The sequence below is a fragment of the Aptenodytes forsteri genome, unplaced genomic scaffold (assembly GCF_000699145.1).
Source record: "Aptenodytes forsteri isolate BGI_AS27 unplaced genomic scaffold, ASM69914v1 Scaffold471, whole genome shotgun sequence".
Taxonomy (NCBI): Eukaryota; Metazoa; Chordata; class Aves; order Sphenisciformes; family Spheniscidae; genus Aptenodytes; species Aptenodytes forsteri.
Genome location: NW_008795862.1, coordinates 96,060 through 121,046, shown reverse-complemented (window position 1 = coordinate 121,046; position 24,987 = coordinate 96,060). Strand labels below are relative to the sequence as shown.

Genomic DNA, 24,987 nt, shown 5'->3' with positions numbered 1-24,987 from the left:
GCTTGACGACTACGGCCAGTGTCAGGCGTTGCTGGCAGTCTTTTTGCAGAAGCGTGTTAAACTCTTATTTTCTGTTCTGTTCTAGTTTCTCCGCTTATTTTGTAGATTTGGGGGGATGTGGGAGAGGTACTGCTGTTAGTCACCAAGGAGCTCGAAAGTCCTTGTGCTCTTTACAGTCCGGTGGACCTCTATAACCATGTTCTTCCCAGGCACGCTACTGCCATCGTAATGCCCCGGGAGCAGTTTGCCCCTGCAGCCTAAGGACTGCCGCTGGTGGGGTTTGGGGTTTAGGTTTCTGCCTCCCTGGTCTCGGTGACATGAAGAAATAATTACAGGACATAAGCCACAGTGCAGAGGGGTTGGCAGCACGCTGTTTTTCTTGCAGCAGCTCTCTGTCAACCCACTCTGCTGTGGAGTTTTAGATTATACCTGGTCTCCGCTGGACACAGTTTTATTTAATTTTTAATAGTTCTCTTTAACCTTATGATACACTAATGCACTCGGATTAGGTGTCATCTCTACGTGTTCAGATCAAATAAATGCTCACAAGAAAATAGATGATCATGAGTAAAAAAAAGTTAAATTGTTTTACAGATAAAAATTATGTTATAGAACTCTGCAACAAACACTACTTAACAACTTACTGAATTTGGAGTCTTCTTGACAGGAAGAGAATGAGTTAATCTTGAGGAAAAGTGGTCAAATACAAAATGCTATGTACGTATAAATGATTTAATACATAATTTTATAAGGAGGTGAGATTCATATGGATTTCACTGGAAGCGATGCTGCTCAGCACTTGCAGAAATTCAGGAAACAAGCACAAACTCTGTAGAGCTAAATTAAGATCACATGCTTGCAACACATACTCGGAGGAGTTACTGCCATGGGCAATTAGTCCTTGGGTTTCCTTTTTTTTCCTTGTTGGTTTTGTTTTTGTTTAGAACCGCAAGAACCCATTTCTACGGAGGTCGTTATCGTGACTATACAGTTAGGAAATTAAATTACAGTTCCCGCTGCAACTGTAACTCAAGTATGATTGTGTGTGTGTGTGTGTGCGCACGCATGACTATTCATGGATAAATTTATATGACAGATACTGCAGCCATTTACAGTAAGAGAAAAAAAACACAGAGAAATGCAGAGCTCTCCGATACTGTTTCTGTGGGCTTTGAATTGTACGCGTGTGCACGTCATATAACATTACACTAACCTAAGCTCTGGCATTGAGCGATACGTATCACGGCCAAAACAAGCCATTTTAAGCTGTGTCAATGCTGGGTTCTTACTGGCTTCCTCCTACGTTTTTCTCCTGGTTATAAATACGCCTTGCGAGTTAAAACGCTCGCCGTGAGAAGAACCCTGCAATAGCCGGTTAAATTGCATTAGCCTAATGAGTTTTGCGGCGGCGTGGGCAGCCAGTGGCATGGACTCCCATGCAAGCGGTGGGAGGCGAGGGCTTGTTTGGGGAGCCCTGTTTTGGGTGGCTGGCAAGGGGTTAAGGCGTGTTTGCCTTGTGCAGATAGCGGAGCGGTTGGATGCCTCCCTGTGCAGGCAGCAAATGCATTGGCTGAGGTTGAGGGCGGTTCTCCTGCCGCAGTTGTTTTCTGTCCTGGACTTTGCTGGATCTGGAGCCTCCTAATTGCCTTGTCTGTAATCAAAATACAGCTTGTGTAATTCATGAAAAAGGCCCTGACGGTGCAAGGCAAGTTTGCTCCTCGCTGCTGGCTCGTCCGGTGGGCAAGAGGAGTGGCTTGCATGGGACACGGCTGGTGGTCCCGGCCAGCCGAGAGGACCCACGGTGGCCCGGGCTGCTTCTGCTGACCCACATTCACATGGATGGGGCTTGTTATTGCACGGTAGAAAGATCATGTCGATTCATGACAAATCAGACCCAAAACCATGTGAGAACATCTGTCCCCGTACAGTATATATGCAGCATCTTGACGTTCATACATGTGGTTTAGAATTTCTTCTTAATGAGCTGTGTGTTTCTTACCATACCCGAACCACCATCCGTTTGAATACTCAATTCAGCTCACCCAGGACATTGCTATTTAAACCCATCCAGTGGCAGAGGATCCCAGAGGAACAGCAAAACTTACCCTGAGTGATTTTTATCTTTTTTTTTTTCCCCCCCTCTTTTTCTGACAATTCACTGCTATTGTTTTGTTAGCAGAAAGCAAGAAACAAGACCTAACACAAATGTTTTTAATCATGCTTCAATATTCAGACAAACTGTGTTTATTAGCTGAACAGCTTAATGCTTAATTGACTTGCCTGTTAAATATGGATCTCCTGGTTACCTGTGTTGGCTCGAGAATATGTTTACAGTATCAGAGTGTTTTGTTTCCACCTGAAGCACAGGGAAGTGGTGAAACCACGGGAGCAATCCACAGAGGTAGAAATTCCTTTGCGCTGACTCTGCTGCCTTTTGTCCCCCCCATCTGGGCCTCAGCAGCATGAAGAAATGTCAGTTTGAATCTATAATCAGAAAGGTTTGTAAAATGCATTGTTTCCGAAGTCTTTGGAGCCACTCTAGCTAGCTAGTTAAATATTTATTCACCCCTGGAACAACAGGTTTGCACCTCATGTGTCTGATCTGTTTCTCCCCCATCCAGGGCAGATTAGTTAAGCGTTATTCTGTTTCTCATCTTTGGGACAGGGATTTTAAAAGTCCCTTTCTTAAAGATCTGATGAAGAGGTTTCGTGGCTGTGATGAACGGCTTTGCTCTAGTGCCGGTGCTGAAGCACTTTTTCCTGCAGCAGCTTCTATGGTACGGTGTAGTGGCTTCTGCCCCTACCCCCAAATAGCTGCTCCCTTGTCTCTAACTAGGATTTATGAAGTTCCCTTTTGACTTTCTCCTCTTCTGTGAGGAATGAAGAGAGTTGACTTTTTTTCCCTATGCTGAGAGGGAGGCACTGCGTTGTCCAAAAGTCCCACAGCATTAACCAGAGGCTGGGGCTGCGTAGATGCTACATCTAAGCATACCCTGTGCCGCCTCGGTTTGTACTGGACCATGCCACAGCTCCCAAAAGTGTGATCTCATTGCGAAGAGGAGAATCTACGTGGGCCAGTGACAATTATCGGAGTCTGCAAACCTCGATGATGAAGGGGTAATGAGGTGCACTTGGTCAGCACAAACCTATTCAGTGTTGTCCTGCAGTGAAAGCGTAACATGGCAGCAAAAAAAACCAAACAGAAAAACCCATCTGACCCATCTGGAGTCACATAACCTGGATGTAATAGTTATAATTAGTAATGTAGTAATAGTTATAAGAAGTAGTAATAGTAGTAGTAATAGTTATAAGTAATAGTTATAAGAAGGGGTAGTGAAGGTATGCTGGAGAGGTTTCTTCATGACTTTCAGGTGCTTTCTAGCATGCATACTTTGATAACGTCAAGATGACATCTAGTCAGGATCTTGTGTAATGAAGGTTTGCACAAAATAGCAATTGACAATTTCTGGTCTTGAGTGCTTAATGGAAAAAAAGATGTTGCCTTGGCTGCTTTGCTTTCTTCAAGCTGTCTTTTAGACATCAAAAGCTCGTAGAACAGGAAAAAGAGAAACGTTAAGAACAGTTGAAAAATAGCTTAATTGTATCTTCTAAAAACCTTTAGAGTTGAGAATTTAAACAGTTTCTGCCCTGTGAATATTTGCAGCTGAGTTCAAAATGTGTAAATAAGCGTAGGACTTTGAAGATTAGTTTCCATAACAAATTAAAAAAAAAAAAAATATTGTGTGGCATAATGTTAAATAGGTGCCATGTGTCACTGGGTGTTTTGCATGAGGGCCAACTCTTCCAAATTACCTGTCTGCTCCACTGACTCCTTGAGAAACAAATGTTGTCTCTTGAATATTTTAAACTTTGTAGTTCTTACATGTGAAACAGACCCGGGAGGATACCCTTTTGCAGGGAGCGCCGCTGATGAAGGCTGTGACTTGTGCTGCCAGCGCTCACCCTCCAGCTTGCACAAACCATTCCTGCATGCGTTTGCCGTAGCGGTTTACTTCCCAGCCGGACGCTAACCCCACTTCAGGGAGGTGTGTGCTGCAGCGAGCGCTGGTACGAGCAAGCGTAGCAGTCCTTGCAAGACATCGGTGTGTCAGTGCTCACTTAGGAACATGGGGAGGTGCGTGAGAAATAGCCCAGACTTCCACGCCCCCCACCCCACCACCCCCAAACCTTGATTATTTTAGACTGGAATTAGTAAGTTTGATAGTTGTGGACTAAATTCTGGAATTTTCTGTCTTGTGTTTTTCTGTTGCCAATATTTCTAATAAACTGCAGCCGTGACATCTGTTGCTAGACTGTGCGCCATCTGTGGCCTGGTAAAGAATGTATAACCATGCTTTTAAAACAAGCTTCTCATTTTATATTTAGTCTAATACAAGGTATCACTTGCAAGTTGCTTCTATTTGGCTGTTGCATTTCGATCAGTTACTATTTGGGACAGGTTCACAAAATAAGACCTATTGCTAGAAAATGGCAAAAAGTTGGTCAGCATAAAAGAAAATGAATTTGAAATACACTCCTGTGTTTCTTGTTCATGGGTGAATCTTGAGGGATGCACAGAGAAAATACCTGCAGTAAATGACTGACATGGAAAGCAGTAAGATATTTGAGATTAAATTGACCTTGTGATAGAATTTCAACCTTATCCGTTTCATATTTCTTCAAAGGATTTATCGGGCTGGAACAAACCAGAGGTTGCTCATCTTTACTATCCCATCTACTGCAGCTACCGCTGCTTACTCCAAGAATGGCATTAACCACTTTAACACACTTAATTCCGCAATCCTTTAACATGGGGCAGAGCGCAGCGGAAGAGGATTTTCTTCCTTAACCACAGCTGGGGATTTGATCATCAAAACATCGCTAGCATGCTCTGCTATGGATACTACATGCTGCTCATTTAGTTGAATAAAACTAGACCACGTTCCACTATTGGTCTGCTCACACACATCAGCCAGAAATTAAAAATAACATTTTAGCCCCTGAACATCGGTGTGTCTGGGACCTCCCCAAATAAAGCCCCTCCTGCTTCAACACTGAATATTGGACAGAAAGCTTGGGAAATTTTGAGGCAGATGGTGTTAATTCAGTGTGAAGTTACTTGGTCTGGCCAGCGCAGATCACAGGAGGACTTATCTCTGTCTTCTTCACCGAGGGCGCTTGGGCAGGAGATCAGAAGCCATTCAGATGTGCCCTCAGGCAAAACTCTCCCGTTTGGTGAGAAGAAGGTTGATGTCTTGATCTGCGTCTTGGCAATTCACAGCTGTAGCCCAAAGGCTGTATGTCACCATGAGGATAAATCCAGGCCCAGGTCCCCCGTCCCTCATCTAAAGTTCTTCCTCCTGCTGTTTAAATGGCTGCGTCAAAGCCGTACTTGGCTTTGGTGCTTGCTCTTGTAGCGGTGATTTCAGCTTTATTATATCTTTTCTGACCTGAAGTGTGGCATGTTTTGGATTAAGCAGCTGGATTTAATTGGTTCAGCCTCGTTTGACTCGTTAAGACTGAGTGTGAAGGTGCTGAGCGGCAGAGGGGCAGGACTGTCCTTCAGAGCTTCTCTGGGTTTGCTCAGCCTCCCCTCCAGCCCCTTGCTCAGCGTTAGTCATGGTGTTTGCTCTGAGCTATGCTGTTGCTTGGTTTCTATTTCAAAGCCCAAACCACTCATTAAAAGCATTGTGAGGTGCTAAGTAATGGGTAATTAAAAAGTAAACCGTAAAAACCTCAAGCAATAACACTCGTGGGTGCCCTTCTCCTTGGACTCCCTGGGAGAGTCACCAAAGAGCTTGTATGGGGTGCCAGGGCAGCAGGCTTCCTCCAGGGAAACTGGTAACAGGTTGATAGATTGGAAGCAAATCCTGATAAAACTGAAGGGTTATGTAAAAGTATTGTTGGACGTGCATTATTTGCAGCATTGCTGTGGGAAACTTAGTTTCTTAAACTAAGAAACTAGAATCTTCTGGCTGAAACTGGCTATCCCAGGCTGGGAAACTCTTGCTGTAGAGTCTCATCACTTCTGGGCTTCAGAAATAATGTTGGAGTCACCAAAGCGCTCCTGGGAGCCTCATGGTACTGGACCGAGAGAAGAGGAAAACTTGGTTTTCTCTTTTTGAAGATGAGCATTACTGAATTGTGAGGGTGAATGGTAACGCTCTTCAAAAATGTTATTAAAATTTGGAATTTACACTGAAAAGTGGAGATGAGGCAGTCGTCTGTGCTTCGTGGATGCCTCTTTGAAAAGCAAGTTGCCAAGCCAAGCAGGATGAAGTGTCGTTGCTCGTAAGCCTTTCACGATCATACGTCATCGGGTTGTCCTGTGATACTCAGTTGCCTTTTTATCTTTTCTCTTCGCAGTTTGTCCACCTGCCTGCAAGTCCCAAGGCTGCACCTCTGATGGTCAGTGCTGTCACAGCGAATGTCTTGGGGACTGCACGGAGCCAAACAACCCTGAAAAATGCGTGGCTTGCCGCAACTTCTACCTTGAAGGCAAATGCGTGGACACCTGCCCGCCCGGTTACTATCGCTTCGAGGGGTGGCGTTGTGTGACCTTCAGCTTCTGCCAGGAACTGCACAACAAATGCAAAAATGCCAGGGAGTCGGGGTGTCACGTTATCCACAATAATGAGTGTGTTCATGAATGCCCGTCAGGGTACATCATGAATTCCAGCAAGTAAGTACAAGCGTCTGCAGGTAAAGAAACCGTGCTGTAGTTTTAGTGCTGTGCTTTTCTCTCGCTTGGACAGAGGGTTTGTGTTCTGTGTCAAGACCGAGAAAAGTTTCCAGCGTTGGGAGTGTCTGTGACAATTACCTGGTCTACTTTAATATGATTTGCAAACTAATACCTTGCTAATTCAAGCCGTTAAAAGCAGACAGGTCTACCACGTGCCAGTAGTTTATTCTTCCCATGGCTTCCCTTGTTTCCTCTCAAGTTTGGAAAAAGCGGGAGAGGGAGATTGAGAGAGAGGACAAGGAAGAGCATCCTCAAGTTAGAAGGGTCTTTCTGTAATCGAGTGGGACGAGGGAGATGGGCCATGGAGAGGCTTTAGTAGCCCTGCTTCCCTTCCCCTCCAAAGCAGATCTCAGACTAGAAAGCCTTGCTGTTAAGCAGAATAGGGAAAAGTTGTGTCTAATGAAAAGAGCATAGCGTATTTTGAGTGGGTCATTCTTACAATATCTGTCCCTCATCCCTGTAATTACTTTCATTGAGCAGGTTCAAGCTGTGCCAGACATAAATGGACAATGTAACAAACAAGCGTGGCATGAATCAAAGCAGGGAACAGCCATTCTGTCTATTCCCAGGGTTTTTCAACAAAGGAATTAAATAATTTATGTTGCTGAGCTGTTTATCACTGAAAACTTTGTTGTTTGTCTCACAATAACATTATATATTGTGATGAGTCAGATTTCCTGTGAATATTGGTAGCTTTGTGCTCGTATATACTTGCTCCTGCCATCATAATTTCAGGGAATTCACTCTAACAGGTCTTCTAATTCCGTCTCCTGTTTTGCTTTTGGCTTTTTTTTTTTGCTTAGCAGCCCCCAAAGTGGATATGCTGCTTGTGTAACAGCAGCCATCGTCTCTCTCCTATGCTTGTTCCAGGCTGCTGTCAGTAGGACCTCACAACACTACTCCGTGCTTTTCCTAGAGCATTTATTTCTCTGAACTAGTTGGGAACACGTTCTCGTGGTGTTATGACCAGGGCAAGCAATCATCTTGCTGCTATTTAAGAAGTATTTCCCCAGAGCACAAAGCGCGTGCTTGCTTGCCTTTTTTTAAAGTAACTTTATGTACAGTCCTTAATCAGAGAATTCCCAGGTGAACGGCCAGCTCTCTGCTCATCAGTTACATGTTGGATTAACAATCTTGGGATGGAGACTGGGCCTGGGGTTCTTGACCTTGAAATCCCTGGTATGTGTAGCACTGAGCAGCATGGTGGTGGATGGGCTATTCAAAATAGTCAAAATCGCTTCATTCTGGTTTCTGTTACGTAGGAAGGGACAGAGCAATTAGCGTTCGAAACGTGGAAACGGCAGTTTGAAGAATTATCAGCAGTTATTTGGAGTTCCTAAGAGCCATGTGCTGCGCACTGCGAGTGAATCCTGTGACACGTTGTCAGGACACTGTCGCTTTGAATTGATTACTCTGCTTTTGAGAATTGCTGGGGACGCCCCAGATGACATTCTGCAAAAGCATCGCATCTACATTCCTGACTCTTGTTTTTTCAGCTTGCACTGTACACCCTGTGCAGGGCCCTGTCCAAAGGTTTGCGACTATGGGAAGGAGAAGACGATTGATTCAGTGACGTCGGCGCAGGAGCTCCGTGGCTGCACAGTTGTTAATGGAAGCTTAGTTATAAATATCCGTGGAGGAAGTAAGTTCTGCATGAGTAAGGGGGTAGGGAGCGCTGGATGTCAGCTCAGTGAATATGACACCGTCCGTGAGCTGGGGCATTTCTCTTTTGCGTTGACCACTGAATCTTAGAGTGATTCAGAAAAATAACGGCAAAGCAAAGGGTCTTGTGATGTTTATTTGGGGTTTTTTGCTAACTGATTTTTGTAAGGTCTTATGAATTAATGTAAAGCAGCTCTATTTAACATGTTTGGGCTCCGATATCGGTGGTGTTCTCTGTGATACCAGAAAACTAAAATGGATGTTTTCCTTTCCATAGATAACATAGCAGCTGAGCTAGAAGCGAATCTTGGCTTGATAGAAGAAATCTCAGGTTACCTAAAAATTCGCCGGTCTTATGCCTTGGTTTCTCTTTCTTTTTTTCGTAAACTACATCTGATTAGAGGAGAAACACTAGAAGCTGGGTGAGTTCTTTCAAAAGATGCTTTATTTTAATACTTTGAAGTGTAAGGAGTGCCGTGCTATCAGGGTGATTTGTATTGGTAAACAATCCCTAAGTTATTTTTAAACATTTCTCTGCCCGTGGCTTGTGGCCTACCAGGGAAGATAGTTTGCATTCATTTTTCTTTGGCGTCTGGATTAGCGCATGAGGAAAAGAGAGTTTTCAGTGGATCCCCTTCCAATCCATATTTTCATTCTCTGCTTTCAGGAATTATTCATTTTATGCCTTGGACAACCAGAATCTTCGCCAGCTCTGGGACTGGAGTAAACACAACCTCACTATTGCACGAGGCAAACTCTTCTTCCATTATAATCCCAAACTGTGTTTGTCGGAAATCCACAAGATGGAGGAGATCTCTGGGACTAAGGGGCGTCAGGAAAGGAACGACATCGCCCTGAAGACGAATGGTGATCAAGCCTCATGTAAGAAAGTCTCAGAATGCAGCGAGGCTTGCATCATTTTCCTTTCCCTCTGCCTTGCTAACTTCATACTCTTATTTCTCCCAGCCTAGCCTATGATGTTTTTCCAGGGACTGTCCTTGTGCTTTTGGTAAAGCACCAGACGCGTGACTTGCCGCTTGCTTGTGCAGTGCAGCGACGCTGTCAATACGCCATGAGTAAAAGTACTTAGGGGTTCTACATGTGGCCAGGAGCCTACCTTGCCAACTTTGGCGTTCAGAAGTTTGTTCTTTGTGTGCTCAGCTGTGAGTTTTTCAGGGTTGAGTGTATTGTTGTGTCTTTTTGAAGAGTTTAGCACAACATAACCTCAGTCCAGGCTGGGACTTTGTGTTACTGCTGAGTACCTAATTAATAGTCATAATCTTTTCCCATGTCATGAGGCGACAGTACGCACACAGAATAAACACAGTAGAGAAAGAGGATTTCCACCCATCTCTAGAGCCGTGTGAGGGAGTTGCTATGACAACAGTCAGAAATTTCTGCAACAATTTTTGTTGTATTTCTCGGAGGTTTTTAAGCTAACAGCTTTCTTCAAGAACAACGATAAGACGATGCCTGTGTCAGCATGACTAAGGAGCAAACACACAGTGTTGCTTTATGCTCTAACTAAAGTCACGCTACTGAAGATGTAGTTTTGCAGACACTTATTTTGGCAGCAATACGGCCATAAGCACATCCCTTCTGCACCCGCAGCCCTGCTGTCTGTTCCCATTCTATGCCACACACTATCCGCTTTCCCTGTTTGTGCCAGTAAAACTCTTACAGGGCTGCATGGTGAACCAGATTGTAAAAGTAATCTGGGGTAAAAAATAGCAAGCTTTGTTGTTCTTAGCTTGTGTCATCTCTCTGCTCTGATTTATTGCCTAGCCCCACAAAGTTTTGCATGCACACAGGAACAGGAGCACGCACAGGTTGACACGTGAGATGCTTAAGCAGGTATTGCCACCACAAACCCCAGCATTAATTAAACTATGATTTCAGTTCCCTGCATTTCAGTTCCTTGCTCTTTTCACAGCTTGCAATGCAGCTTAGATCATCCTGTGGCTGCACTGCATCTCTGCATTTGGTGACAGCACTGCTTAAATAGCCCCTTCCCTGATTCTGCCCTCGTCGTTATACTGCTGTAGCTATTTGTGAACAGACTTAAAAAATGAAGATCTTTCAGCTGAATCAGTTTCCTGATCTGGTTTGCCACATATCAACACATGAAGCCATGCCAGCACAGTGGGGAGAGGGGAATGTAGTGATTGCCTGCCTAAAAACTGGCAGTACCGGTGAAAAAAAAACTACATAGAGTCGCACCCTCAGGGATATCACAGCTCTAGCCTGGGCAGAGTGAAGGAGGTGCAAGGAATTAGCTGCCCATAAAGGTCATCTCCTCCCGTGAGACACTAACAAGCTCTTCCCGCATTTGGGGACGAAACTCGATTTGGGGTTCAAATCCAGCTCTGTCACGTGGTTGTGTGCAGCTCCCGGGCTGGCTGATAGTTTTGTTTAAAGGCAGCTGGAGGAGATGGTTGCATTTCTCTTGCCAGCTTTAACTCCACTCTGCTGAGATGTTCTCTGTGCCACCCCCCCCACCTCAAACCACAGGTTGCCAGTGCGTTTGGCTTTTCGTTTGTTTTTACATTTCAAGCCTAGTTTTCACATTGGCAGCATCCTGTTTACCAAAGGAAAAAAAAAAAAAAGCCCTTGTTTGTTCTGGATGTGGTGCCAGTGAAATGAATGTTCTTCCTCCCTTGTACAGCTACTGCAGGAATGGCAAATCCAATCGGAGCTACGCGATTTGTCCTTCTTGGGCTGCTTGGACACACCATATCGTAACACGTCCCTTGAGCCTCAAAACTCCACCCTCCTGCAACTGTTTGTTGTCCTTCCCTCCTGTTCGCAAAGGGACCGTGCTACCCCTGGGCAAGGCTGAGAATTCACACGCTTTGAAGGCAGAGGCTACAAAAGCTATGCAAACCGTATTATTGGGTTCAGCTGTATAGATCATCATGAATTTTAAAATGTGTGGCCTTTAGATTTCCCACTTACTAGAACTTTAGTTCAGCTTTTCTACAGGGTCATTTTCATAAAATCATAGAAAAATTTGAGCTGGCAGGAACCTTAGGAGGTTATCTATTCCAACCCCTGGCTTAAGGCAGGAATAGCGTCGAAGTAAGATAAGGTTTTAATGAGCAGCTCTTCTCAATGCCAACGTTCTCATATTTATCTGTGGAGAAAATAAATGTCTAAGATAATTAAAAATTGAAACCTTTATTTTTTTAGCGTTAACAAAATTATCGTTGCTTCTCTTTTGTTACAGGTGAAAATGAATTGCTGAAATTTTCTTCCATTAGAACATCTCATGACAAGATCCTGTTGAAGTGGGAGCCGTACTGGCCTCCCGATTTCCGTGATCTCCTGGGATTTATGCTTTTTTACAAAGAAGCGTGAGTGATCCACCGTTAGGTTATAAAACAATAGCCATGCTGGGCTTCCGCAGATGGCAGTTGACATTGAAGAGCAGATATTAAACCTGCTGTAGGCATAACTATTTAGTCTCTGTGATTGTCTGGCTCCTACACTTAAGTTTCCAATGTTACCCGTATATAAAAGTGTTCGTTATAGATCCCTGACTTACCTGAGTTGCGTACAGTCAAAATTCCTCACTTAAGAGCAATCCAAACGTTAGTTGTTCCAACTATTCTAGGCATACGTACTCTAACCACGGAGTTTATCATCTCCCCACTATCTCCATGGGATGTTGAGGTTTTTATTCCCTTTGAGGGGGGAAACATTCTTTTAGAATCAAGGTTACCGAGCTGATTTTCATAAAGCTGAAAATAATTAGCCTGGATTTAGTTGTCGGGATCATCTGTGGAACAGTACCTGATCTGTGATGCCGTCAGGAGACAGGGTTGCAAAGCTGCCTATGCTTCCTTTTCAGAATACACACAATGAGATAGTTATACTTTCTCCAAAGGGTAAAGGGTTGTCGCTTTCGGTGATGTCTTTAGAAATGTTTTTAAAAGCTTGCATTAGGATTCTGTTAATTTGAGGCTTTTCTTTTTTTTTTCTGAAGTCCGTACCAAAACGTGACGGAGTTTGATGGCCAAGACGCTTGTGGGTCAAATAGCTGGACAGTTGTGGATGTTGACCCACCCCCACGGTCAAACGAGCCCAAAGCCCAGGCCCAGCCGGGTTGGCTTCTGAGGGGCTTGAAGCCGTGGACGCAGTATGCTGTGTTTGTTAAAACTCTGGTCACCTTCTCAGATGAACGAAGAACATACGGTGCAAAGAGTGAAATCATCTACGTCCAGACCAATGCTACTGGTCAGTATCATTAAATTAATGCTGCCTTGCAAGTGACAAAGAAAAATAGACCTAAATAGTCTTCTGCCTGGCAGGCATGAGGGCCCCATATCCACGAAACTGTCCACTGCCATGGCTGCTCTACTTTGGTAGGAAGGTGTTCCTAAACAAATGGAAGGACGTATGCTGCCCTGCACGGGGAGATGGTGCCAACGTGCACTTCTTCCATCAGGCTTGTGTGGTCACGTGTAAGAGCTTGTGTGCGCACGGGTGTATCCTGCTGCTGGATTGCTGGGTGTCAGCGGACCTGCTATGGGGAGCACGGTTTATTCCCATGGAAATGGGAACTTGCCTGTGGTTGTCCCTTGTTCTGTCAAGCTCTCGCAGAGCAGTGGAAGTGACCTCTGTCTCTTTTCCCACCCACGCAGTTCCGTCAGTCCCACTAGATCCCATATCTGTTTCCAACTCTTCATCCCAAATCATTCTGAAGTGGAAGCCACCCTCAGAGCCCAATGGAAACATCACACACTACCTGGTGTTCTGGCAGCAGCAGGCGGAAGATAGTGAGCTTTATGAACTTGATTACTGCTTAAAAGGTGAGTGCGTGGTTCTCTCTCTGTGCCTTTCTTTCAAGCTTTCTCAGAATTGTCTGGAGATTTTCCACACGCTTTGGAGCTGATCTGGATGCCTGATTTTGCTGTTTTCAAGACTATTGTTCAAGAAACAGGCTGAGATGCAGCTGTGTCCTCCCACAGTTCAGTTACATTATACATCAAGTGCTACTGCCAAGTTATGTGCAAAAGCTCTCCAAAAACAGTTTTTTTACAAAGTAATCAGATATTTTTTTCCTTTGGAGGTCTTCTTTCTGCACTTGTTGCTTTTAAACTGAGTAACAAGTTTAATAACAGCTATGGAGATAGTAAGGGAAAATATCTGTGCTTCTGGAGATCAGTGGCCAAGTTAATTTTTGAAGGCATCCTGTGCCTGTTTTGGAATTCTTTCAGGATACAAAGTTTCACTGAGGACTCCCAGAATCTTACCTGTTGCCCCGTGTTACCTAAATGGAGATGAAGTGGGGTAGAACTCTGAGTAACAAGTTTAATAACAGCTATGGAGATAGTAAGGGAAAATATCTGTGCTTCTGGAGATCAGTGGCCAAGTTAATTTTTGAAGGCATCCTGTGCCTGTTTTGGAATTCTTTCAGGATACAAAGTTTCACTGAGGACTCCCAGAATCTTACCTGTTGCCCCGTGTTACCTAAACGGAGATGAAGTGGGGTAGAACTCTGTTTGACTACAGCAGCATCTGAGCTCCATTTCAAAAATAGCACAGTTTTGAATCAAAGGCCTGTCATAAGAGAGGGAAAGCTGCCCGGCCCTGGGTATGAAAGCTCAGGATGCCCAAATGTGCTGCGACTCTTGTGTCCGCTAGTTTTGGATCTTTGTAGGATCAAACATCTGCTTCTGCCATGTCAGGCATGAGTGATACTAAAATTGTTTTGTCCACAGGATTAAAACTGCCCTCAAGGACGTGGTCTCCTCCTTTTGAATCCGAAGACCCTCAGAAGTATAATCAAAGTGAAAACGAGGATGTCAGTGGGGAATGTTGTTCCTGTCCTAAAACAGACTCTCAAATACAAAAGGAGCTGGAAGAGTCTGCTTTCCGCAAGACGTTTGAGAACTATCTTCACAATGAGGTTTTTGTCCCCAGGTACAACTATCAAACAATATTGGGGTAGGGAAATGTAATTGAGTACTAATCAAAAGTCTTGGGCTGGACATGGCCGTATTGCCAGTTTCTCTGGGCTTCCATGAGACTGTCTAGCCCAGCTGAGCATGTGTGTCGGAGACTGCTGAGAGCTGAGCACCTTCAACTGACGTTACTACAGATTTGGGAGATCCTGCTCTTATTTCCCGTCTCTGAATTCTGAATGAAGTGAGAATCCTTAACAAATCGCTAGCTGCCTGCAGCTCATTTAAACTTGTGTGATGCCAAAAATAGCTATTTTTTTCTGTCCTAAAATTTTGTGGTCTAGCTTTTCATCCAGTTGAAAAGAAAGGAAAAGAAAAAGGGAAGTTTACCATGCCACAGCCTTGTCCTTTAGCGTGGTATTTGCGGTCTTCCTTGCACTTCGTCTGGGAAATACCTCCAATACCATGAGGAATGCAGCTGCTGTGGGTGGTGAATGTCCTGTTTTGAATGGCACACGCAGTGTCACATTAAGTGGTATTGAATGTCTTCACACTTCATATGCAACTTACAGAGGAAGCACGGGGAATCAGGTTAGAGTCTGTAGTGATTTACCCTCTTCGCTGCCATGTATTTTGTGCTCTAAATTTATTCTCTGCTTACTGCCCTTAGCTAACAAACGTTTATTTGCAGCTGCTTGACAAAAGCTACATTACCGCACCGAACATTTTTTATTATTGAGTGCATTACTAGACAGTGCCTCTTCTCTGTGAGCCTGCAGTTGTCACATGGAGGCTTGTGCAGAGTCCCTCCTTTTGCTATTTCTTTGCTGTTAGTGCTGATCAGAAGGACAAGTTTCAGTGTGCAAAATGATGCCAGGACACAACATATTCAAAAGCAGAGGAGAACCAAGCCATGTACAAAAGCCAAACTCCTCCTGATGTAGGCAGACAATTCTGACAATCTGATTTCTGTTTTTTGGGGTTTTTTTTTCTTTTTTCCTCCCCCCCCCCCAGTGTTATTGTGCAGCCAGCCCAGGATGCTTCTCAGGCCAGTTTCTGGGGTATGTATTTTAGGAAGAAACCAATCACCAGGATGTGCCACCTTGTCAGCCCGCTAAGGAAGAAATCTCCACTTCCCCTAGGCTAACTAATCCTTCTAATACAAGCCCTTTTTGCTGTTATAAGTCAGCAGTAAAGATACCTTCCTGCTGACGTGCACCCTGCTTGTCTTTTCTGACAGGCTCCAGGCCGTGGCAGCGTAAATTAGAATTAGTTTTCCTGTGAATACTGTGCCTATTGCCTGCTCATAGGGCAGCCTGTCTAGAGCCTGGCAACTGAACGTGAAGCGTGTTTTACTTCAGGTGCTTTTTACGTGGCTCCTGATAGTTTATTGACCTCTCTCCAGGCACTGCGTGGACTCCCCTTGGGATTAGAAGCCGCCTGCCATTCACAGGGAGGAATCTCACAGATGAGAATATGAGGGAATATGAGATGGCAGGGGCGCAGAAGACAGAGCAGTTGAGAAGTTACTCCCCCTACGTCTTGTCTCCTTGTTTTCCATGTACTGTCTTTCTCCTCCTGTCCTCTTCCCAGCTATCTGATCCCCGTGCAGGATCCAGTCTGCACGAGGCTCTGCCGCAGGTCTGCCAGGCTCTGCCTTGGTCCAGGTCTGATCTCACCTGACTTGCTGAGAACCCCTCTGGAAATCACAGAAGCTGTTCGTTCCCCGTGTGCATGGTTGATTACTCTAGGAGATAGTATCACAAGTCTTGTGGGTTTATTTGCTCTGGCACTGGCAAGGCAAACCAGAAGTTTCTAAATCCTTCTTGCCATACCCACCTTCCCGGTCAGAGCTAATGGGTATCTTCACACCACGTGCTTTGTAACCTCCCTTTGTAGCTGAACAAAGTGGCCATCAGAAGCTGATGCTTTGTTTCTTCTTTCCTGTGTTATTTGCTCTTACATTGGAACGAGTTTTGCACAGCCTGGAGCGAACGGGTGATTGCACGCTGGAGCAGGTTGCCCAGGGAGGCTGTGGAGTCTCCGTTCTTGGAGATATTCAGAACCTGACCAGGCACGGTCCTGAGGAACCTGCTCCAGCTGCCCCTGCTTTGCGCAGGGCGGGGGGCACGGATTAGACAGTCTCCAGAGGTGCCTTCCAACCTCAACCACTCCATGGTTCTGTGGAAAGCATGGAAAGATTTCAAAAGTAATAAAAGTCCTGAGAGGCAGAGGGGAACTAAATGGCTGCTATTCAGGGTGTAATTTCATGTATACTCTCCACCACCACTACTGCAGAAAAAGCAGTCTCACTCTTCTCTCTGTCTCCTTCCTCTCTCTCTGTGACACACACTTGTGCCATTACAAATATTAGTGAGTTACAGAGTGAACAAGATCTGGGAAATGACTCACATTAAAAGTAACTTTTTCTTTTTCCCTTGGTTTCCCAGTTCAATCCAATTAATTGTACAGACAAATATATAAATGCTTTTGCCAGCACAAGGGGGAAGACAGGCCAGAACTAGCTGTTCCTCTGCTAGTTTCAGGTGTGTGGAAAAACTTGGCTTAAGCTAGCTAAGGCATCTTTAAAATCCCCCAGCACAGGCCAAATTGCGTGTGATGAGTTGTCACTTCCATCCTTCCAACTGAGAGCCTTCATGCACGCGGATAGTCTCTGACAGGAGAGGAGGATTCAGGAGGAACCTGGGAAGGTCATTGGAGCTACTGAAAAGGCCATGATGAAAATTGCACTGGAACAACTATGGGAAGACAACAGATGTTTGAAAATACAGAGAATTTGGCAAGAAAATGGCTGCAAATCTAGGATAATAAATGTGTGAAGATCAGGGTTTACCGCTTCAAAAGTTTTTCTTGCTTTCTGTTACTTGAGAAGGGAGAAATTAGTCTGGCCTTTTACTCTGTGTTGCATCAGTGGTCAAATTACTGTTTTACTTGTGAAAAACAAAATTCTCCTAAACATGAGGAAAAGCTGAATCCACACTTTGTAAACAGTGGCGCGTAGCTTTGCTTTTAAGTCCAAACAAGGTTCTGGTTGACCGTAAAGAATCCTTCCAAAGGAGGGAGGTGGCATGACCCAGACCCGGGTCTCTGAACTCTGCCCCATTGTTAGGGGACACTGTTCAGAACAATGCACAAGCTGAGCTAACGGCAGCTCCAAAATGAGTTAATTAGTAATTAGAGAAAGAGAAAACTAAAAACTGGAATGTGCGCTGCTGAACCTGCCATTTGGCATCCCATTTTTTCATCAGGTGGGTGAATATGCTTACGTTGTTGTGTACAACCCGACGTTTGGTTTGAGGAAATCTTAAATTCTGCTTTCCGGCTGGTTGCATTTGCCGTTGGAGGAGAAATAACACCAGGGAGTGGAGCTGGGGGTTGCGGACAAAGACCTGATCTGCCGAATCCCCTGTTGTATCTGTAGTTGGCCAATCATTTGCCTGGTGGTTAGAGGGTGGCAGTGGAAAGTTCAGTTCAGCAGCAAAGATTTGCTTCAGCAGCTTGTTACATTTTTAGAGACTGGAGATGCCTCAAGTGTGGGTCAGTTCGGGTCACTCTTTGTACCCTTTAATAGCTGCACACACATGCACACACAAAAAAAGATCATCATCCCTTTAGAATACACGGTCCAGTTTTCAAATGGCATTAATTCCTTTTGTGTAACTAAACACTATTACTGATTCACCACCTCGGTTCGTTCCCAACCTGGAATTCCTCGTGGCAAATGTGCGGCAGGACGTAAAGCGTTAGAATGAGGAGTTTTGTTTTGGTACTTGTTCCTTTTATTTTTCCCTCCAAAAAAAGGAAATTTGTGAATGGTTCTTAATTCTGTTGAATTTGTTCTGTTTATTTACTGACAAAATCTGACATTAAGGTTGGCTAGTAGCACTCACTTGCAAACAGGGGAGTTGACAGGATCACACTGCCGGTTCTGTTTTTGCAACTGCAAAAAATTGTTTTTCAGACTGAAGTGCAGTAATTTGAGAGGCAATATTTGGTTAACAAAACCGCGCAACTAATGTGTAATCTGAATCTGTGAGTTTTAAATGCGTCTGTTTGAAAAGAACGTAACAGATTTGGTCTTTCAGGAAAAGGTTAAAATTATCTGTATCCCTCTAGATTCAGCCTTAGGGTTTGGAGTGGCAGATGTATTCCAACGAGCTGTGAAACTGGTCTTACGCTTTATAAATGCAGGTTTATGACGCTTGGAATACGTGGAACATCTAAAGTCACCAGAGCTGGGGGCTGTGATAGGGACCTCATTTGCTAGAATGTGGAGGAGGTGAACTCCAAAGCATTGTCACGCTGTGCAAGGCATCTGTCAGGCAACCTAGTAAAGCTGTATTCAGCTGGGAGGATCTAGAAGAACTTGAATTCTCAAGCAAATACTTTAGCCTTGGATTTCTTTTTTGCCCCCCCCGTATGAAGTTGCGCAGGGAAGGAGTCTCAGGGATACATAATTTTAAAAAGCTACGTGCGTTACAGGGGGTGAGACAGATTGCTTGTTTAAAAAAAAGTCCTGAATGTCTTTGTTGCATTGCAAATATGAGGCTTGAATTTGAGTTTTCAGTGGCACTCTGAGCCGTCCCATTTTAACGCTTCCTTTTCAGATGAATGTGTTTACGTTGAATATAACAAATAACATTGCAACCTGTGTTATTTAATAGGCCATCAAGAAAACGAAGAGACCTTGGCTCTGTGGCCAACGCCACTGTGGTGATACCCACCATCGCATCCCCTCCAAACAATTCTGGTGCAGCGTCTGAGAACACAGAGGAACAGAAACCTTTTGAAAAAGTTAAGTCTAAGGAGTCTTTGGTCATCTCAGGCCTGCGGCATTTCACCGGGTATCGCATTGAGCTCCACGCTTGTAACCATGATGCTCAGGAATCCCGATGCAGTGTTGCGGCTTATGTCAGTGCCAGGACCATGCCGGAAGGTAATTATCTTCCTGAGCTTCGCTTTGGGTTGGTGGCTGTTTCCGAAATACTGCTTTTCCTATGGGAGCCAGCTGCAATACGGAAACAGCGCGTAGGACTGGTGCTCTGTGTCCTGATAAGAAAGGATGATAGATGAAGTATTGGCAGTTTTGAATTTTGCACAAGACACGAAATAAAACTATAATTAATCATGACCTTGGTTCTAGCTAAGGCTGATGACATCGTTGGTCCAGTTACCCATGAACTGGTTGAAAAAAACACCGTGCATTTGAAGTGGCAGGAACCAAAGGAGCCAAATGGTCTTATTGTGCTGTATGAAGTGAATTACGGACGACTTGGGGAGACAGAGGTGAGAATTTCTGCTTGTCCCTTAACACAGCACGTTTGGAGAAGTAGCTCCGCCTGGGAGTCCAGGACAGTTTAGTCTTCCATAGTCCTCGTGCATATGGTGTTCTGCCCTGTCTGGTTTCCTTGTGCATGAACCGATGCGACGTAAAACTTCACTAGTGAATTCGTATCCTCTGGAATTCTGTCTGTGGCAACACTGAGAAATAAAAGTCTGCCTCTGTGGTGCCTGTTTGCCAAATAAGCATGTCTGATTCGCCAACGTTCTGCATGGGGTTTTTTTAGGAATTTTGTTTCACAGAAGGACAGAAAACATACATTTAAATTTAAGTTGCTTAGAGAAATGAAGAAAGCGTTGAGCAGCCAGAGAGCTTGTGGGCAGCCCTGCCGCCCGTGCAGAATGCCAGTGCCGTGTGGGTAGGAGGGCTTGCCAGCCCAGGTCAGGTTTCAGGGCCGAGGTCTAGGACGGCAAATGGCATACGCTCTCTGTAATCTGAACTACTAAACTGTAAAACGCAAATCCAGGACAAACCACTATATTGGAAAAAAAACCTGAGCGTGCAAAAGCCCTATTTGTGTACATTTGCCGGACGAGGAGGCGAGGTAGAAATCCTAGTATGCTGTTACAGAGCTCTGGGTTGTTGCAGAGGTAGCGTAATGCAGCCTTCCTCTTCCCTCCTCCCGCAGGAAGCACACTACTGTGTTTCCCGTAAGCATTTTGCCAGCGAGCAGGGCTGTAAACTCCGTGGACTGCAGCCTGGAAACTACAGTGTCCGTATACGAGCTACATCACTGGCTGGAAATGGCTCATGGACAGAACCTACCTATTTTTATGTGGCCGATTATTGTGAGTTCATTTTTTTTTTCCCCCCCCTGACGTTTTATTTCTGATAGAAACCCAGGTTATTTTTGGAAGATGGGGGTTTAGCAAGCAGTGCACAGGGAACTGTAGGGGGTCGTAAAATATTTACCAATACACCTACTTTCAAGAAACAGAAATTACTTAGAAATGTGTGGCTTTTCTTCATGTAGCTGTTGAACAGCAGTTTGAGTTCTTATTCTGACCAGCCCCGCATTCTGTACCTGAAATAGCCTCTAGTTTCATATTTGTTCCAATTTATTTAAGGGGGAGATTATATTGAGGAAGAGACTTGGATTTTGGGCCTGTATAATAACTCCCAACTCTTTCTTTCTCTCTTAGTGAATGCTCAGCCTAATATTGCTGTTATAATTGTTCCCATTATTTTTGCCATAATAATTGCTGGAATTATTGGAGCTGCTTATGTGCTTGTGAAAAAGAGGTGAGTGCAATTTTGTTGTTTCCACCAGACAAGCAAAACTTATATCCAAAGATTTTGTTTATTTGTTGGAAGTAACTCTGTCTCTATTTTCTAATTTAGATAATAATTGCAACATTAGGAAATATTTAGGAAATTTGGGAAATATTTTGTGCCTTTGGAAACTGGGACAGTTTGTTTTTGCTGCATGCTTTGGGAATTAATCAAACTGCCTTCGGTTCTAATATGTCAAAGGCTGCAAATGTGCTGAAGAATTTGTGTCTCTCTTCCAGACAAACCGAAGGACCAACTGGACCACTCTACGCATCCTCTAACCCTGAATATCTCAGCGCCAGCGATGGTGAGAGCAATGAGGGCTTTCTTCAGCGCTTTATTTCTTGTATGGTCATTCGGGCAGCGCAGCAGTATGGGATTGGCATTGTCTTTATGGAATTTTTCTAGTCTTTTTTTTTAATTTATACCATAGTATCCTGTGGCAGTGCTACACAAGGCTGCTACAGAAACGTCTTTCAACAGATAGTTGCTCAATTCAGAAACATTTCCCTCTGCTCAACAGTCTATGTCCCTGACGAATGGGAGGTTCCACGAGACAAGATCACTCTCCTCCGAGAGCTGGGACAGGGCTCCTTCGGCATGGTGTACGAAGGAATCGCCAAGGACATAGTGAAGGGAGAGCCGGAGACTCGCGTAGCTGTGAAAACTGTTAACGAATCAGCCAGCCTCCGCGAGCGCATCGAGTTCTTAAATGAAGCTTCTGTGATGAAAGGGTTCAGCTGCCATCATGTGGTAAGCATCACTGGGTGCCTCGGATGATTAGCAAGTCCCATCACATAACTAATAGTTCTTTTGGTGCTTCCAAAGCTTGACGTTCAGCTTACAAAAGCAGCCCTTCCGCAGAGGCGGTTGATCAAACAGAGCCGGGATCTTTCCATGTCATATTTTATAAAATGCATCCTTCAGAACTTCTCGTCGTGACAGGGCTTTGTGGTGCTGTTCTGAGCTCTTGTTCGGGGGGTGCTGGCTTTGCTACATCCCCCTCTTTTCATAGCTGGGCTCTGCCCAGTGTGTTTGGACACAACCTTGAGGGAATTTCTCACTTACTTTCCAGGTTCGCCTCCTCGGGGTGGTCTCAAAAGGGCAGCCTACTCTGGTGGTCATGGAGTTAATGGCACATGGAGATTTGAAAAGTTACCTTCGCTCTTTGAGACCTGATGCTGAGGTAAAGACAAGAGAGAGGGAGTCTGTCGTGCAACAGACTAACTTGATTTGGTTTTTAATACTTCTTTTTTTATTGTAGAATAACCCTGGTCGTCCGCCACCAACACTGAGAGAAATGATCCAGATGGCTGCAGAGATCGCTGATGGCATGGCCTATCTGAATGCCAAAAAATTTGTTCACAGAGATCTTGCAGCTCGTAACTGTATGGTTGCGGAAGACTTCACTGTAAAAATTGGAGGTACGTAGTGTGCGATCGGACGGTAATTCTGTGGGTCATATTTGTTGTAAAGACAAATATATGAAGCCCAAGACCAGTGTGGCAAACGCAGGTGATTTTCACTGGCTCCCTTTGGAAATGCAGCAAACTTTCCTCTTTTTCTTCCCTGTGAAAGAATTGTATGGACTTTAGTAAGAAAATAATCTCCCTTAGAGCCAGAGCAGCTTTTCTCACCTTCTCTATTCTCAGAGCTCTACCCAAAAAGTTTATTGCCTTTCCAGCCTAAGAGGCCTAGGGCTATCTCACTGTTCTTTGCTTTCATGAGAATTATGACAAAGAAGGTGTTGGGTACGACAAACCAAGTGTTGATAATCCTGTCATTAGGTCAGGTGCCTTTTAAAAGTCATTTATCTTCCACGAGAACCAGTCTTTAACCCAAACCTTTTTAGAAATAAGTAAATAGAACATTTAAAAATAAACCAAAACTCCACAGCGTGGTGGTTTTTCAGACCTCTTCGGACTTAAAGCCAAGGCAGTGGGATTTCAGGGCAAAGGGAGCTGATGAATAAAAATAATGTTTAAAATTTTTAGTGACAGCTTCTATTCTAACTCCGGAGTCTCTGTCACGGCTCTGTAGAAAAAATGCAGGGAAAAGGAAAATGTTTGGAACATCAATCACGAGGTGACAGAGGGCTGCAAGTTGGGCCACAGGAGGCTTACTGGGTGTATGAAAATAGCCTGGCGTCAAAGGAAGGAAACGTTTATCTGGAGATGTTGCTCAGTAAAAGTAGCAGGGAAGGAGAGACATTTAACACATCCCAATTACTTTTCTCAGACTTTGGCATGACCAGAGACATCTATGAGACGGATTATTACCGTAAAGGAGGGAAAGGACTGCTGCCTGTGCGGTGGATGGCACCCGAATCATTAAAGGATGGTGTTTTCACTGCTTATTCCGATGTGTGGTAAGTTGTGCTCTGCAATCCCAGATGGATTCTAGCTCAGGAGCTCACGATTTTAACACACGTGGTTTAAATTGTGAGTTGCTGACTTCCTCAGAGTACAGACAAAACAAAAACACTGTTTTGAAACCCTCTTCTTAAAAATATAGTCGTGGTTTTTTTGAAGTATGTGTTCTCCCAAATAAGACTGTCACTTGTAGATGTCCAGGATGTTTTATTCTCACCAGGAGCCGTCTCTCTTTCTTAGGTCATTTGGCGTTGTCCTCTGGGAAATAAGCAGTTTAGCAGAGCAGCCGTACCAGGGACTCTCCAACGAACAGGTGCTAAAGTTTGTAATGGATGGAGGATACCTGGATCAGCCGGACAACTGCCCGGAGAGGCTGTAAGTAGTAAAGCAGGGGACAATCGACCAAGCTGCACTCTTTAGCTAAAGTTTGGCCGACAAAGGTGGCCCGACATGTGGCACCTCTTAACCCCTTCTCTGTTGGGGAGGAACAAAACAGCCTTTAGTGAGCCGCCTCTCACAGAAATTCAATGGATGCATCCTTAGCGATCCGGGAATTAAAGGTAGAGCCCTGAGCCGGCCTATTTCACTAGAAGGGAAATTAAACCAACCTGGACCTTACATCGTGAGTACGGATCCAAGAGAAGGAAGTACAAAGCACAGGAAAAGCTTAAAATACAAATAAGCGCTGTATCAATTGCCCAAACAAAATGTTTTTCCTCCACTCCAGGCTAGTGGATGGCAGTTGGCTTATGTCACGTGGCAAAGCCTGGCCACGGCCTGCATCCACGTGGCTACAGAGGCCGGAGAGCAGCTTGTTAATCCCAGGTCTGCTGGGGTTTTCTGTAATTCATCTCTCTCCACTACGTAAATAGTCTTGAGAATTACAACAACTTTTTACCACTGACTTTCAGAAATCCAGTTTATGGCTAATGAGGAGGGAGAGGCAGGAGAATGCTGTGCTGAGCCAAGAGCTGTTTATCGTGTCCGAGGCCCTTTCATTTCTGTTGCAGACTCATTTGCCCCACTTAAAGTACAAGGCTAGGCTGCCTGCAAGGTTAGGGAGAAAAGAGGGCACCGCGTGAAGACAGTGAAAAACACCTTGCAGAGATTACAAACTGAAGCCAGACGTTCTCCTGCGCCGGGGTTAAGGGTTATTCTCTGCAGCCGCTCGTGACATTTACCGTCTGGAGGTTACTGCGTCCCCGGGTCTGCCAGCACGGCTGCATACCCAGACGCTCCCCAAGCTGCTTCTCTCAGAGTAATTAAAAAAATCCCGTTACTAAGTGTTTAACCTGAGCTAGGGCGTTTTGACAGAAGGGTGTAAGGAGCCACTGCTGAAGCAGCGTACAGAGGTGAGGGGCAACCTGGTAACCTCTTAGCCCAGCCCGCTTCTGGCCAAAACAGCACTTCCAGAGTCAAAAAATAAACATGTTTTGCGAGTATCCTTATGAAAAAAGCCTGCTGTCCGGGGCATTTCTCTCGTGGCCAGTTGCAAACTCCAGTTTGAAACTTTATTTGTACTTGTAAGTTCTTTCTCTGGGGTGTCTGATAACATATGACCTCTTGCCGCAGCCTTTCTTTTGGGTGGGATGTTTACAGGACCTCTGTCCTCTGCACAGCCTCCTATTTTCCTTGAAGTTTTAGGAGCTTTGTTATCTTTCAGGCTGAGTT

The 24,987-nt window shown here is 44.7% G+C and overlaps 1 protein-coding gene across 1 annotated transcript in view; it reads left to right on the top strand.

Moving 5' to 3' along the window:
- Positions 1–24,987, top strand: part of INSR (insulin receptor) — a 48,723-nt gene that overhangs the window by 19,726 nt on the left and 4,010 nt on the right. Inside the window, exons 3-20 of the mRNA XM_009284027.1 lie at positions 6,367–6,682; positions 8,239–8,384; positions 8,682–8,826; positions 9,072–9,286; positions 11,631–11,757; positions 12,390–12,640; positions 13,048–13,215; positions 14,128–14,329; positions 18,996–19,267; positions 19,475–19,617; positions 20,301–20,460; positions 20,815–20,914; positions 21,184–21,251; positions 21,468–21,697; positions 22,020–22,130; positions 22,209–22,368; positions 23,183–23,312; positions 23,557–23,691. Coding sequence (XP_009282302.1) covers positions 6,367–6,682; positions 8,239–8,384; positions 8,682–8,826; positions 9,072–9,286; positions 11,631–11,757; positions 12,390–12,640; positions 13,048–13,215; positions 14,128–14,329; positions 18,996–19,267; positions 19,475–19,617; positions 20,301–20,460; positions 20,815–20,914; positions 21,184–21,251; positions 21,468–21,697; positions 22,020–22,130; positions 22,209–22,368; positions 23,183–23,312; positions 23,557–23,691 — 3,079 coding nt within the window. The remainder of the gene's footprint in view (positions 1–6,366; positions 6,683–8,238; positions 8,385–8,681; positions 8,827–9,071; positions 9,287–11,630; positions 11,758–12,389; positions 12,641–13,047; positions 13,216–14,127; positions 14,330–18,995; positions 19,268–19,474; positions 19,618–20,300; positions 20,461–20,814; positions 20,915–21,183; positions 21,252–21,467; positions 21,698–22,019; positions 22,131–22,208; positions 22,369–23,182; positions 23,313–23,556; positions 23,692–24,987) is intronic.